The 15,032-nt window shown below is 42.1% G+C and overlaps 1 protein-coding gene across 8 annotated transcripts in view; it reads right to left on the bottom strand.

Annotated features, from left to right (window-relative positions):
• sestd1 (SEC14 and spectrin domains 1) overlaps positions 1 to 15,032 on the bottom strand; it is a 127,714-nt gene that overhangs the window by 59,930 nt on the left and 52,752 nt on the right. For all 8 annotated transcript variants that reach the window (XM_048534419.2, XM_048534421.2, XM_048534424.2 and 5 more), the window contains one exon: positions 5,553 to 5,666. In XM_048534419.2, coding sequence (XP_048390376.1) covers positions 5,553 to 5,666 — 114 coding nt within the window. The remainder of the gene's footprint in view (positions 1 to 5,552; positions 5,667 to 15,032) is intronic.

Genomic DNA, 15,032 nt, shown 5'->3' with positions numbered 1-15,032 from the left:
GGTGATTCTTCACTGCAGAATAACAGTCAATTCCGAATTGCATTGGAAGTCACATTAATGAGAAAGGCTAGAATTGCATACATTATCAGAATTCCCAGAAGAAATGACAATGAATGCAATCAATTCATTGAGCTATTAAATTTATCAGGGGAGAATTCCTAGAGTAAATTCAAGTGAAGAATAAAACAGCTTAGGCAGAAGAAAGTGAAGCAACCTAAAATGCATCTTGGATGGTAAGAAAAGGTTCACATCGCTCTCTAAATCAAAATTACATATGATAAAATCTCTTACCACAGACCTATGATGCATTATGTAACTGTCTCTCAAAGGCAACAAAAATTCAGGTATGAATATTGAGCCAATCCTTACTCGTTAATGCTGTTGAGATGCACAAATGTCTTCTTATAACAAACAAAAGTTTTCACCTGGACATACTAGTATTATCACGGTGACAAAAGACTAATGTGCCTCCTTCTGAAAATCTATCAACCCTATAAGAATTTATTTCTATTCCTTAACAGGACTTGAGAATTGCTGGCAAGGCCATCATTTATTTCTAATTGCACTGGAAGGTGTTGGTGGGCTACCTTCTTGATCTGTTGCAGTCCTTGGGCTGTAGGGGCTATCACAGTGCTATTACAGAAAGGGAACTGCAGAATTTTCACTCAGCAACAGTGAAAGAATGGCTACATAGGTGCAAGTCAGTTTGTCCACTTGTAAGTGGCTGTGTTCCTATGCATCAGTTGTCTTTGTCCTTTGAGGTGGTAGAGGTCACAGGTTTGGAAATTATGGTCGAAGAAGTCTTGGTGAGTTAGTGCAGTGCCTCTTGTAGATGGTACATACTGATAGTAGGTGTATTTGGTAAAGGGAGTGAATGTTGAAGGTGGTGGATAGTGTACCAGTCAAGTAGGCCACTTTGCCTTGGAAAGCGTTGAGTTTTTTTTCCCCCATAGTTGGAGACCCAACCAAGTGGAAAGCATTCCATCACACCCCTGACTTGTGCGATGTAGATAATGGACAGGAACTGGGGAGACAGGAGCTCAGTTATTTGCTGCCTGAATTCCCAGCCTTTGGCCTGCTCTTGAGCCACAGTATTTGTATGACTGGATCAGTTCAGTGTCTGGTCAATGTTCATGTTGATAGTAGAGGATTTGGTGATGATAATGCATTGGAGAGGGTGGGTTGGGGAGGGTGTGGTTAAAATCTCTCATCGGAGGTGGTTATTGTTTGGTACTTGTGTGGTGCAACTGTTGCTTACATCAGCCCAAGCCCGGATGTTGTCCCGGTCTTGCTTCATACAGACGTGGACTGCCTTGGTTTCTGACACTTCATGAATGATTCTGAATACTGTACAATCACCAGAAAGATGTCCACTTCTGGCCTTGTGTTGGAGAGAATGTTATTGATAAGGAACCTAAGGGTGTTTGGATCTAGAATACTATCCTGAAGAACTACCAAAATGATGCCTTGGGCTGAGATGACTGACCTTAACAATGACATCTCGCGTGAAGGAAGATGACTATGACTCCAACCAGTTTTGAACTCCCCCAACCCCTCACCGATTCTCGGTGAATCCAGATTTGTGAGGGCTCTTTGATGCCATATTTGTTTGAGTGTTACCTTGATGTCAAGGGTAGTGACACTTTGTTCAGCTTCCAAAACTAGAGTCAACGTGGATCATGGGAAAACTCTCTGATGGTTGGAGTCATATTTGCGCAAAGGAAGATGGTTGTAGTTGTTTGAGGTAGATGATCTCAGCTCCAGGATATCTTTGGATAGCATCCAGAGTGCAGTATCCTAGGGCCAACAATCTTCTGCTGCTTCATCAACGCCCTTCCCTTATAAAATAATAAGCAGGAATGCTTGGTGACGACTGCACAATGTTCAGCACCTTTCGCGACTCCTCAGATTTTGAAGCAGTTTTTGCCTAAATGCTGCAACACCTGGACAACATCCAGTTTTGGCCTGATGAGTGGCAACTGACAATCACACAAAGTCAGGCAGTGACCAACTCCAACAAGAAATATAACCTAACAATCCTACCTCAACATTCAGTGGCCTTGCCATCAATGAATCCTCCATTATCAATACTTTAAGGATTACCATCAATGCTCCATTGAAGCTGCATGGCTGTGTGGTATTGCTCCTGCTTTCAGGAGCTACCGATGCACGTGAATCTTGCATATCAGCATAGCAGCAAGAAAAGTTACAGGGAACATTGGTTATCATTGACCAGAAACTGGACCAGCTGTATAAATACTGTGGCTAGAAGAGTAGCTCAGATGCTAGAAATTCAGCAGTGAGAACTCAATTTCTATCTCCCAAGTGCCAGCCTGCCATCTACAAGGCACAAGTCAAATGTGTGATGGAACAATCCCTACTTGCTGTTAAGGACAGTTCCAGCAACATTCGCGTAGATTGACAACATCCATAACTAAACAATGCACTTGATTGGTACCACATTCATAAATATCCAATCCCTACAACACCAACACTCATTAACAACAGTGTGTACAATGTACAAGATGCACTGCAGAATTTCACCTAGGGTTCTGAGACAGCACCTTCTGAATTCACACCCACTACCATCGAGAATGATGAGAGCAGCAGATACAACAAGCTGCAAGATTCCCCCTCAAACATCTCACCATCCTGACTTGGAAGTATAATGCCATTCCTGTGTCGCTGGGTGAAAATGCTTAACTCCCTCCCTACCAGCATTGTTACAGTGCCAACAGCAAGTATTGGCATCGGTTCGAGAACAAGCTTACACCCCCATCTTCTCAAGAGTAACTGGAAATGTCAATAAATGCTGGGCTATGATGCAGAGGAGATGGTTTTGGACTAGGGTGGACAATGTCAGAAGTCACACAACACCAAGTTATAGCTCAAGAGACTTATCATCTGACACTCCATTCACACCAACTGAATGATTTTTTTTGATCTCTCTGACTATAAACTCTGGGTCTGTGTGCTCTGCTCTCTCACTGTACCTGATAAAGGGGCTGTGCTCCGAAAGCTTGTGACAGTTCAAATAAACCAACTGGACTACCACCTGGTGTCAAAATACCGGCCTAGTTGTTGTTGCCCACATCACATGAATGAATATAAAAAAACTTTTGTTTTCATAAGACAGTTGGAAGATTTTCAATACTGAATACATTTTCCCCTAAATCTTCTAGTTCCTAAAGTAGCAATATCAGCAATGTGTATATAAATTTATTTAATGTCAACAATGGCTCCTGAGATTTGTTCAGAGTGAATACTACATGAGTTAGCATGGAAGTATGAGGGTAAAGAATGCTAGTTGGGGCATAATTTGGCACTGGTGGTATGGGGATTATAAAGGGCTGAGGAACAGGGTATAGGTTATCACAGGAATCATAAGGAATAGGGTTGTAGGCACAGGTGTACGTAGGTACACAGGTGTTATGGGGGATGAGCAGAGTGCAATAAGGCAGCATAAAGGTTTAATAAGGCATGGGTAGAACGGCAGAGGGGATATAAGGTTGCATGGGTTGGCATGGACAGGGCATGGGGTATGTGTGTTTGTGGTATGTGGGGGCAGGGACACAAGGAATGAAAATGTATTTTTGCTTTCAAATTTTTCCATTACAGTACAGTATGTTGTCTGCCCAAAAGGATTACTCAAACCTTTAACCAGGCATTCTTCCCATGTGTAACAGGCAAAAGGCAGGAAATCGACTCAGATTTTACATAAACTAATGCTTCTTTATTTAACACTCAGTACCAATACTCAATACAAAACATACATTTGTGGCAACATTTACTTTTACTTCATCGAACTTAACTTCAACTTTAACTGGTTTTATTTAACTTTACTTTGCTTTCGTTTTAACTTAATCCAGATTTAGCCCTAACTCCTACTTTAACTCTAAGTTTGGATTGAATCAAATACCACCTCGGTTCAAGTGATGTGACCAATTTTGCTCTCAGTGTGCATCTTGCATCATGGTTCTTTGTCTTTACTGAAGATACTATCAGGTTGCATTCTTCTCAACTTTTGGTCATATAGACTACTCCTGTGAAATCCTTCGTTCTGCTAACTTTTACCAAAATGCAATCATTCTAGAAACTTGTCTGGCACTCAACCAATGAATTGATCAAACCCTGAATACGCTGGCTGGGATAAAACAATGGAGTGTTACTGGTTAAAAACTCCCAAATGTTAAAAAGCCACATCCCATGCCCCATATAAGGTGGTATGGTGCCAGTGTATCTAGCCGAGCCCATGGCATCCACCTTATTTAGTAAATGCAGGAAACTGCAAGTCACAGCTTACAGATAGGTCACAAGATGTCTTGCCTGCAGCTTTAACTGAGGTCAGAATTTAAACTAGCTTGACCAAATTCCCAGGCTGCTTGCTTGCAGTTCTTAGCCATTTCTGCTGCTAGCCACCTGAGCACAAATGCCAGTTCATGGAGGCATGCCTTGAATCCAAACTACAACTTGCTTCAGGGTCATCTGGCGCCACCTACCAGGGAGCCTCAGCATCTGTGGTTGAAAATATGATCTTACAAGTCTGTTTGTCCCAGGTCAGGTTTGTGGAGCCAGGAAATGTTTTGTCTCAGGCACAAAATCAGGGTCTTAAATTCTAAATCAAACCTCTTATCTGCAATTTCCTTCTCCACTCATTTGACATATGTCTCCAAAAATCAAGTCAGATAATTATCATACATTGGAAGATTGAAACAGTATTCGGACCAAGTTTTTAAAAACTTACATAAAGGTTTAGATTTTTGCCCCAACTGTCCCAATATTGAGCACCCCCAGTTCAACACATGTGTCACCACTGTCTTAAGCACAGATAGCCTGGGTCAGAACTCTCACAGTTCTCAAGTTCTTGAGAATTATAAACCCAAACAAGAATCTACTCCCCACTGTTATTACCTTTTAGTTTACCTTTTCTCAAAATAAAACTATTGTTTGACTCATAAGTAATTGATCATATTACTGGATCATATGATAATAACTGATCATATTACTAGAAGGAAGTTGCCTTTCACAAGTAATCATCTTCCAGGGAAACCTAGTCCTTAAAGGGGTCATCACTACAACAAAAGCACATGGACCATCACACCTTCCATTCATTAGCAGAAAATTGAATTAACTTGAAAATACATTCCTCCATCAGCACATGCTCAAAATCATTGAACTCCCTCCTTAACAGCACAGTATGATTATCTTCAACAGGCAGGTGACAGCAATTTAAAAAGTGACTCACCATTACATTTCAAAGGCTGTTTTAAAGTGGTAAATTGAATTGTCCTCTGCGTTTTGTGACAGCTCACAATTCAATTTGCTTTTACCAAAGAAGTCATCTGAACAATTATTTTAAACCATTTGCTGCAACTAGGTGATGGCTAAAGGGTCAGGCACATGGCAGATTTTGTTTCTCATTTTCAGAAAATTTATGAGATACATCACAGTGTCTTAAGTAATCATTTAAAAAGGAGTCATTATTTATCTTAACACGCTTGTATTTTGTGCATATTGTAATTTCAGAGTATCTGTAGCTTTCCAATACTAACCAGTCTTTTATTCAGCCAGTCGATGTGATCATACAAAAGTGAACCTCCAAATTCTTCTGTTAACTGGCATGGTTCAATATAACGTGTAAGCTTGTTGGCAGACACCAAAATTACCTGTTGACAATAGAAATAAGTTAGTTCAGTAAACATTTGCATCACTCCCATTCTGTCTTTTTAAAAGCCTAAATAGCTATATTTACCTGATAACCCAGTCAAAATGCTAATTGAAATTTTTGTGCATAATCTGTTTTTCACTGAAGAAAATTCTACTAATGACTCAATCTATGGAACCTCATGAGTATACTGTCCTCAAATCAATATAGCTGAATGACACCAAACCACAAAAAAATTCAATCTCTGGTTTAACATAATCTGATTATGTTAAAATGAACTTGATCCAAATTTATACTATTGAATTTGCTAGACTGGCTCCATTGTTAGTCTCAGCAATCTTCAACTTCAAGTTTATGCCACAATACAACAGTCTCAAAATAAAAGTCCCAATTCCAGGTCATAAAAATAAACCTAATTTAACTGGAGCCTTAGAAGCATTCTAGAAAAGAAACACCAAACAAATAATATCATGTGTTGACCCAATTAGAAGGTTTCAGATTCTGTTGGACTCTCAATCTTCAGCAATAAAATTGTAAAACACGCAACTACATTCGTGCGATCTCACACAGAAAAAGAGCAAGATAAAGTACTGAAGTCTTTTATATAAAAAGCGTTAACACCAACTTTCTGGAGGATAATCATGCTTGTCAACATTTCAGTTGTCAGTTCGGACCTGCCAACTGAGAAGTACTGCAAAGTCATGTGCAACCTTCCATGACTGACATGTTGTTCTTAACGATGAATTCTAACATTATAAACCAGCTAAGTGTAAAACTGTGTTAAAAAAATCTTCAAAAAATATACTGTATCCCTTACCAAGAATGTTCATTATCAAGCAGAAATGTCTGGATGGAATATGAATTAATTTGTAAGGTGAACAAAATTAGAGGAAGATACCAAAAGAAAAAATGAATTCAAAACTGCATTCCTGAAACTGTTTGAAAGCTTGGAAACTGCCAACCACATCAGGCTTTTGATGCAGAAATGTCAAATGCCCTTATGATTAAAAAAAACTTATGATAAAAGTGAGAAGGAAATGGTGGGGGGAAGCACAATGCTTCAATAATGCATTACTTTGTTAGTAACCAGATCTATGATGCGATGTTCTGATATACTGCCTGTTCCAAATCCATTCGGTTCTACATGAATTTCTACCAGCTTTACTCAACTGAACAAACCTGCAGAGTGAGAAGTACACACAATGGCAACGTGGATGAAAGGTTGGTAAAACTTTCACAGATTGACATACTCACAAAACAAAAAGTACCAGTACATCTTTGCAGAAGTTCCTCAGGGTAGTGTCCCAGACCCAACCACCTTCAGCTATTCCAGCAATGGCCTTCCCTCCATCTTAACGTCAGGAATACGGATGTTCATTAATGACTGCACAATGGTCAGCATCGTGCACACCTCCTTTGATACTGAAGCAGTCCGTGTCCAAATGCAGCAGAATCTGGACAACATTCAGACTGGACAACATACGCTGAATCTGAAAAAACTTGTCTAACATATACAAGACATGTCAAGGGTGTGATAGAATACTCTCCACTTGTCTGGATGGGTACAGTTTCAATAACACTCAAGAAGCTTGACACCGTCCAGGACAACACAGGATACCTGCCAGGCACCACACCCACGAACATCCATTCCCTTCATCTCCAATGCTCAATTAGAGCAGTGTTTACCATCTACTAGATGCATTGCAGAAATTCACCAAAGATCCTCAGGCAGCACCTCTGAACTCATGAACTCCTCCATGTAAAAGGACAATGTCAACAGAAGATCCCCTCTAAACCACTCAACATCCTGTCTTGGAAATATATCACTGCTTGTTCAATGTTGTTGGTTTCAAATGCTGGAAGGCCCTGCTTAATTGCATGTGGTTCTACCTACTGCACATGGAATGCAGCAGTTCAAGAAGGCAGTTCTCGACCACATTCTCACGGGCAACCAGGGGCAGGCAATAAATGTTGGCATCCACATCCCATGAATAATTTTTTAAAATGGAAGATTTGTCCTTTTAACAGTTATTTAGATGTTACTACCATAACCACCTACCCATTGGAATCATGTCAACACTGAACTTATTCCAGAAGACACTGCCAAGTATTTAGGAATGCATCATTTTTCATATGGACAATATCTTAATCCACAGTTCAACAAAAATATGGCCAGTGAGCAAGAGGAGTCCAAATTATCTTACAGAATGTAGAATTAACAATAAATGGCATGTGAGCATTCTCAAAACTCACAATAAGGTATGTATGGCACATTATGCAAGCAATGAGAATCTCAGTCTACCCTCAGAAAACAAAAGCCAGGGAGACTTCTCACCATCCAGAAATATGACAGAATTATAGGATCTCCTGTGAATGGAGAACGAGTGGCCAAACTTTCTAAAAGCTCAGATGAACAAACTTTTGAGGAAATTTCTTAGGCAATCATTTGAGGAGATAAAATTAATGTTAATTTCTTCTGAGATCCTAGATCTCAATGGCCCAGATTTTCTGATGGTCAGCCTTTTGACACTGAAGGTGCCAATGAGCAATACCTTTATACCTGAATCCCTCCGAAACTCCCAATTTAAATCAGAGAGTTTCAATAAAATTAAACAAGCAGTTACTCAGGAAATGTTATGCTATTACATACATTGTCTAGCTCCTGAATAACTATTCAAATTACCCTCTTAACTCTCACACTCCCAGACCCTAACCTATAATTCTTTTCCCCTTCACTGGATTCAACTCCACCTCCTCCAACAGGCCTGACAACAGGACAAAATGACCACCACATTATTGCTAGACCTGAAACCCCCAAGATCCGATACCCATCCTTACCCAACCCTCTGCTGGACTTAACTTCACCCACCCACCATAACTAGCCCTAACCTGCATCATTTATCTGCCTCTTTACCATCTTGCACCCTACCGACTTGACACTCTACACTCTCTTTCCTCTTGGTATCCTGCCTCTGACCGCAGGTGCTCTGCTTACCTAGCACGCTACTCCCTACTCTTCTGACATGCTACCTGACATCCTACTTAACTGCCTACTTAACTGGCACCCTCCACTCCCACTTGCCTGGTACCCTATCCTCCCAACACCCTACTATAACACTTATCTTTTATGCTTACTGTTTGACAGCAACTGTCAAAGTGCCTGTCAAGACCATTACATTCCAGAATATGCCAGCTAAGAGCTGTCAAAAGGAGGCATTACCTGCCTTCCCCCGACAGTTATGTGCTACAAAAGAATGGCCAGGATGGAATTACGGCTCCACATTTCTCAACGAGCTTTGATCAGAACCTCTTCAAAAATGCACGGCTCCCTCCATTCGTTCAGAAGAAGTGTCAGATAACAATATGAATGTGATTGTCATTTCTTGGAAAATCCAGCACTATTAACTTAGCCCTGCACTCATCCCTGGAACATCTGCGCATCAAAGACACCTACATCAGACTCCTAGTCATTGACGACAACTCTGCCTTCAAACCCTATCCCCTCCAGACTGATCTCAAAACTCCATGATCTTGGTCACGGCTCTGCCCTCTACCACTGGATCCTCAGCTTTCTGACCCACGGGTCGCAGTCAGTGAAGATAGGTAACTGCACCTCCTCCACAATAACACTCAATACTGGAGATCCTCAAGGGTGCAACCTCAGCCCCCTACTGTAATCCCTTTCTACCTACGATTATGTCGCCAAATTCCTAATGAACACCATCTACACGTTTGCTGACAACACCACCATTGTGGGACAGGTATCTAACAATGATGAGTCAAACTACAAAAGGTAGAGGCTTGTGACATGGTGCAATGTCGGCAAAACTAAAGAACTGATCATTGACTTCAGAAAGAAAGGAGGAGAACACGCCCCCATCTACGTCAATAGAACGGAGGTTGAGAGGGTGAACAGCATCAAGTTCCTCAAAATGACAATAACTTATATGTCCTGGACTTCCCATGTAGATATGATAGTCAAGAAGGCACAATAATGCCTCTTATTCCTCAGGCTGCCCAGGAAATTTAGCATGTGCATTAGGTCCCTCACTATCTTCTACAGAGGCACCACTGAAAGTATACTGTCTGGGTGCATAACAGCATGGTATGGCAACTTCTCTGCCTAGGACTATAAGAAACTACGAAAGGTGGTGTGCACATCCAAGATCATCATCGAAGCCATCCTTCCATCCGTGGACTCCACTTACATGGCTTGCTGTTGCGAAAGGCTGCCAACATCAAAGACCCATCGGATTCTGGTAGTGATCTCCTACAACTTTTTGCGTCAGGCAGAAGGTACAGAAGTCTGAACACACACAAGCATGTTCAGAAACAGCTTCTTCCTAGTTGTTATTAGTCTGATGAATGGTCTCTCTAGCCTCAAATAACGTTTATCTTGCTAACATTGGTAATGCCTAGCACACGTCGTACGCGATGTAACCTGTATGTCTCTAAGTCTTTTTGATCTGTACGTCTTTTTCTTACTATGATGTGCCTGTACCACTCGTAAACAAAGCTTTTCACTGTATTTCGGTACATGTGACAATAAATAAATCATTAAATCAATCAATAGGAGATCAACCATTGTAGCAGTGGATGCACCAGCTCAGAATTGTGGGGACTAGGAAGTGTTCAAGATTTATAAAATCTGCATCAGATGGCCAGTCTATATGGTTTCTAACATCAACTAAACAAGGTGTAGATAAAGAACACCTTTATATATTCAAGAAAGCATCATATAACTACTGATGCATTATCAAGAATAGCTAATGATCAGTCACAAAGCGGACATGAATTTATAAAAGCTTCAGCTTTTCCATCTCAAACCACTGAATACTTGCCTGCAAAAGCAAGGAAGCTACAAGAAAACAGTCAAGTACAGGTGCTAGATGAGAAATCAATGCAGGTCTGCGCTCTGTTTTGATAGGTGTTTTTAATAATCTCAGTCAAACAGTTTTTCAGCAGCATAGCGATCACTGACTCCTCATCAATGGTGAGAGGCTGATTGTACCATAAGTCCCTCACCTTGGGATCCTCTGGAAGTTTCAGGTTATGGTACAGCACTCAATATGGTGGAGAAGTATATTACGATGATTGAAAAAGGCGCTTTCCAACTGCATCACCTATGCCATAACAAACAAGACTAGAAGCAACCACTTTTGGTCTCATCCTGTCAGTCTAGGCATGGATTTGATTGATTTGAGTTGATTTATTGGCACCTAAGTACAGTGAAAACATAGAAACATAGAAGATAGGAGCAGGGCGAAACCATTTGGCCCTTTGAGCCTGCTCCACCATTCTTCACAATCAGAGCTGATCATCCAACTCAACAGCTTATCTTGACTTCTCCCCATACCCATTCGCCCCAAGTGCTATATCCAGTCACCTCTTGAACAAATTCAATGTTTCGGCATCAACTACTTCCTGTGGTAATGAATTGTACAGACTCACCACTCGTTGAGTGAAGAGATGTCTCCTCATCTCCATCCTAAATTGTCTACCCTGAAACCTCATACTGTCATCCCTAGTTCTGGACATACCCACCACCAAAAACAGCCTCCCTGCATCTACCCCTGTTAGAATTTTAAAAATCTCTATGAGATCCTCCCTCATTCATCTGAACTCTAGCGAAAACAATCCCAACCTAGTCAATCTCTCCTCATTTGTCAGACCTGCCATCCGTGGAATCAGCCTGGTAAACCTTCACTGCATTCCTTTGACAGCAAGTGCATCCCTCCTCAGAAAGGCCCTGTATAACCGCAAAGGCACATCCCTGCTCCTGTACTCGAAAACTCTTGCAATGAAGCCCAACATACCATTTAACTCCTTCACCATCTGCTGTATCTGTACGTTTACCTTCAGTGACTGATGCACAAGGACACCCAGGTCCTGCTGCACACTCCCCTCTCCCAATTTACAGCAATTCAAGTAGCAATCTGCCTTCTTGGTTTTGCGTTCAAAGTGATTAATCTCACATTTATCCAAGTTATATTGCATCTGCCATTGATTTGCCCTCTCATCCAACCTGTCAAGATCATGCTGAAGGATCTCTGCATCCTCATCACAGCGCACCCTCCTACCCAATTTGGTATCATCTGCAAACTTGGAGATGTTATATTTTGTTCCTTCATCCAAATCATTAATATACATTGTGAATAGCTGGGGTCCCAACACTGAATCCTGTAGTACCCCACTAGGTGTTTGCAAGCTTTGTCTGCAAGCAGTACAGGCAAATCATAGTATGCAAGGACATACAGATCATCGGGGAATAAGATCTCGGACAGAGTAAGGCATACAGGTTACATAGTGCGCTTGGCAAGATCACATTAACAAATCAGCATTACTTGAAGTTAGAGAGTCCATACATCAGTCTAATAACAGCAGGGAAGAAGCTGTTCTTGAACCGGCAGGCTTCTGTATTATATGCCTGATGGAAGAGGTTATTGGAGAGCAATACCAGGATAGGATGGGTCCTTGATGACTTTGGCAGCCTTTCCATGTCAACAAGATATGTAAACTGATTCTGTGGATGGGAGGTTGGCTTCTGTGATTGTCTGGGCTGTGCACACAACCTTCTTTAGTTTCGTACGATCCTGGACCGAGCAGTTGCCGTACCAGGCTGTTACGCACCCAGACAGTATGCTTTTTATTGCATATCTGCAAAAGTTGGTGAGGCCCCTGATAGGCATGTCAAATTTCCTGAGCCACCTGAGGAAGAAGTGGCATTGTTGTGTCTTCTTGACTGTTCCATCTATGTGGGAAGTCCAGGGCAAATTGTTGGTTATCGTTGCTCCTCGGAGCTTCACGTTTTCCACCCTCTCAACCTCAATTCTATTGATGTAGGTGGGGGCATGTTCTCCCCTTTCCTTTCTGTAGTCAATGATCAATTCTTTAGTTTTGCCAACATTGAGGGAGGCATTATTATTGCACCACGTCACCAAGCACGCTATCCCCATCCTGTACACTAGTTTATTGTTGTTTGATACCCCCCCCCAACACAGTGGTGTTGTCAGCAAACTTGTAGATGGCGCTTGTTCGGAATTTGGCAACAGTCATGGGTGTATAGACAGTGCAGTAGGGGGCAGTGTTGACTACTATCATGGAGGAGGTGCAGTTGTCTACCTTCAGTAATTGTGGTTTTTGGGCCAGGAATTTGAGGATCCAGTTACACAGGCTGGAGCCAAGACTGAGGTCTCGGAGTTTTGAGATCAGTCTGGAGGGGATAATGGTGTTGAAGACAGAGCTGTAGTCCATCAGCAGGGGTCTGATGTAGCTGTCTTTGCTGTCCAGATGTTCCAGGGATGAATGCAAGGCTTGGGAAATGGTCTCCACTATGGACCTGTTACGTCGATAGGCAAATTGCAGGGGATTGAGGCAGGCTGGGAGACTAGCGTTGCCATGTGCCACGACCAGCCTCATGAAGCACTTCATGATTATGGAGGTCAGAGCTACTGGGTGATAGTCATTAAGGCGCATTGCATGTGTTTTCTCAGGTACCGGGATAACGGTGGTCTTCTTGAAGCAGGTGGGAACTCGCGCTTGTAGGAGGGAGACAGCTGTTTGAATAAAAAAAGCTTTTCCTCCTAGTGCATTATTACTCCCTTTGAAGTGTACTGCTTACACAGGTTCATTTCTGAAGCTATCACATCCTCCTGTAAGGAAAATATTCTCTATACATGGTATCCTAGACACACAATCATCTCCAATAACATGCTATGGTTTGCAAACTTATTTCAAGCCCTTTGCCAAGTTGTACTGCTTTGTTCGTGCCACAAGCTCCCCAACACACCCTCAGACCAATGAAGAGGCTGATGAGGAGTGGTGGGGGAGAAACACAACCAAAACCAGCAAAGATTCTGATTTCGCACCATTAAGAGACAGTTCTAAGCCATTACAAAACAGCCCGTGAACTCCACATTAGCTGAAGACTCAAGATCCAGCTCCCCTTTCCCACACTTCCATTGACACCACGTACCACCACAGAAGACCAAAAAGTATAAAAAAGGAGAGAAGCCTGCTTATACCATACAGCCCATAAACTGCCTGACTTAGCAGCCACGGAAATGATCTGAGTCAAGGGCTAACAACGAGTCAGCTCTGTCACTGAGAAGATGCAGCAACCAAGATCATGCCTGGTTAAAAGAATATTTTCAGATTCAAATGCCATGCTTCAATAACAATCTGCAGAAAACCACCCCCAGGATAAGCCAATGACCTGCAGCAGAACAACCCTACAGAGTTTCGTCTTTGTGAATTGAGAAACAATGACTTTCAGGTAGTAAGAAAGAAGTAAGAGAATGTACATTCTCAACAACTTTAAAGTGAAATCTATATCAGATTAGGAAGAATAGTAAACCAACATAAAGGCTGTGCCTGCATATGGAGACTTTCAGGAGGATAAGCGCATATAATAAACACACCTAAAGGGATAAAGGGAATCTAGAAGAAAAGGTGAGAAAAGCAGAGAGTAAGATTAACCCCAAGTATGTACACAGGGAGCTTTGTCATTTATGATGTCATGAGTGGAATTCACACATTCTCCTCGTGTCTGCGTGGGTTTCCACCAGAAGTCCAGTTTTCTCCCACGGTCCAAAGATGTGCAAGTCAGGTGGACTGACCATACTAAAATACTAAATGTCTAGGGATGTGCAAGCTAAGTGCTAAGGATTAGCCACATAAACGTGGAGGTACGGGGATAAGGTAAGGGGCTGGGTCCAGGTGGGATGCTCTTCAGATGGTTGGTGCAGACTCAACCCTTCATCAGAGATGGGGTTGGGGAGAGGGTTCTGAAATAAACAGGGAGAGAGGGGGAGGCGGACCGAACATGGATTAAGGAGAAGATGGGTGGAGATGAGAGTATAGGTGGGGAGGGGATAGGTCAGTCCGGGGAGGACAGACAGGTCAAGGAGATTAGTAGGTGGGAAACGGAGGTGCGGCTTGAGGTGGGAGGAGGGGATAGGTGAGAGGAAGAACAGGTTAGGGAGGCGGGGACGAACTGGGCTAAGAATAGTTAAGAATAAGGGAGACTATTTGATCTATTTCTATCTAGAGTCACCTTCATTGCTGTAATCAGCATAATTTCAAAACTATCAGTGTGCATTTTCTGGAATTTGTAGATTAGTTAACTGTTAAGTAGTTAAACATGGAGGCCCACAAGTAGCTATCAGTGATTCTTCTTGACTCCAGGAGATGCATAGTTGTGGACCTCTAAAATGTAATCTATTCTTAATCACTGAACTGACAAGAACGTACACTCTTCTTTAGGGGTGGCACATTGGCTCAGTGGTTAGCACTGCAACCTCACAGCACCAGGAACCTGTGTTCGATTCCCGCCTCGGGTGACTGTCTGTGTGGACTTTGCACGTTC

Source organism: Stegostoma tigrinum, chromosome 7 (assembly GCF_030684315.1).
Source record: "Stegostoma tigrinum isolate sSteTig4 chromosome 7, sSteTig4.hap1, whole genome shotgun sequence".
NCBI lineage: Eukaryota > Metazoa > Chordata > Chondrichthyes > Orectolobiformes > Stegostomatidae > Stegostoma > Stegostoma tigrinum.
This window is presented reverse-complemented; position numbering and strand designations above follow the sequence as displayed.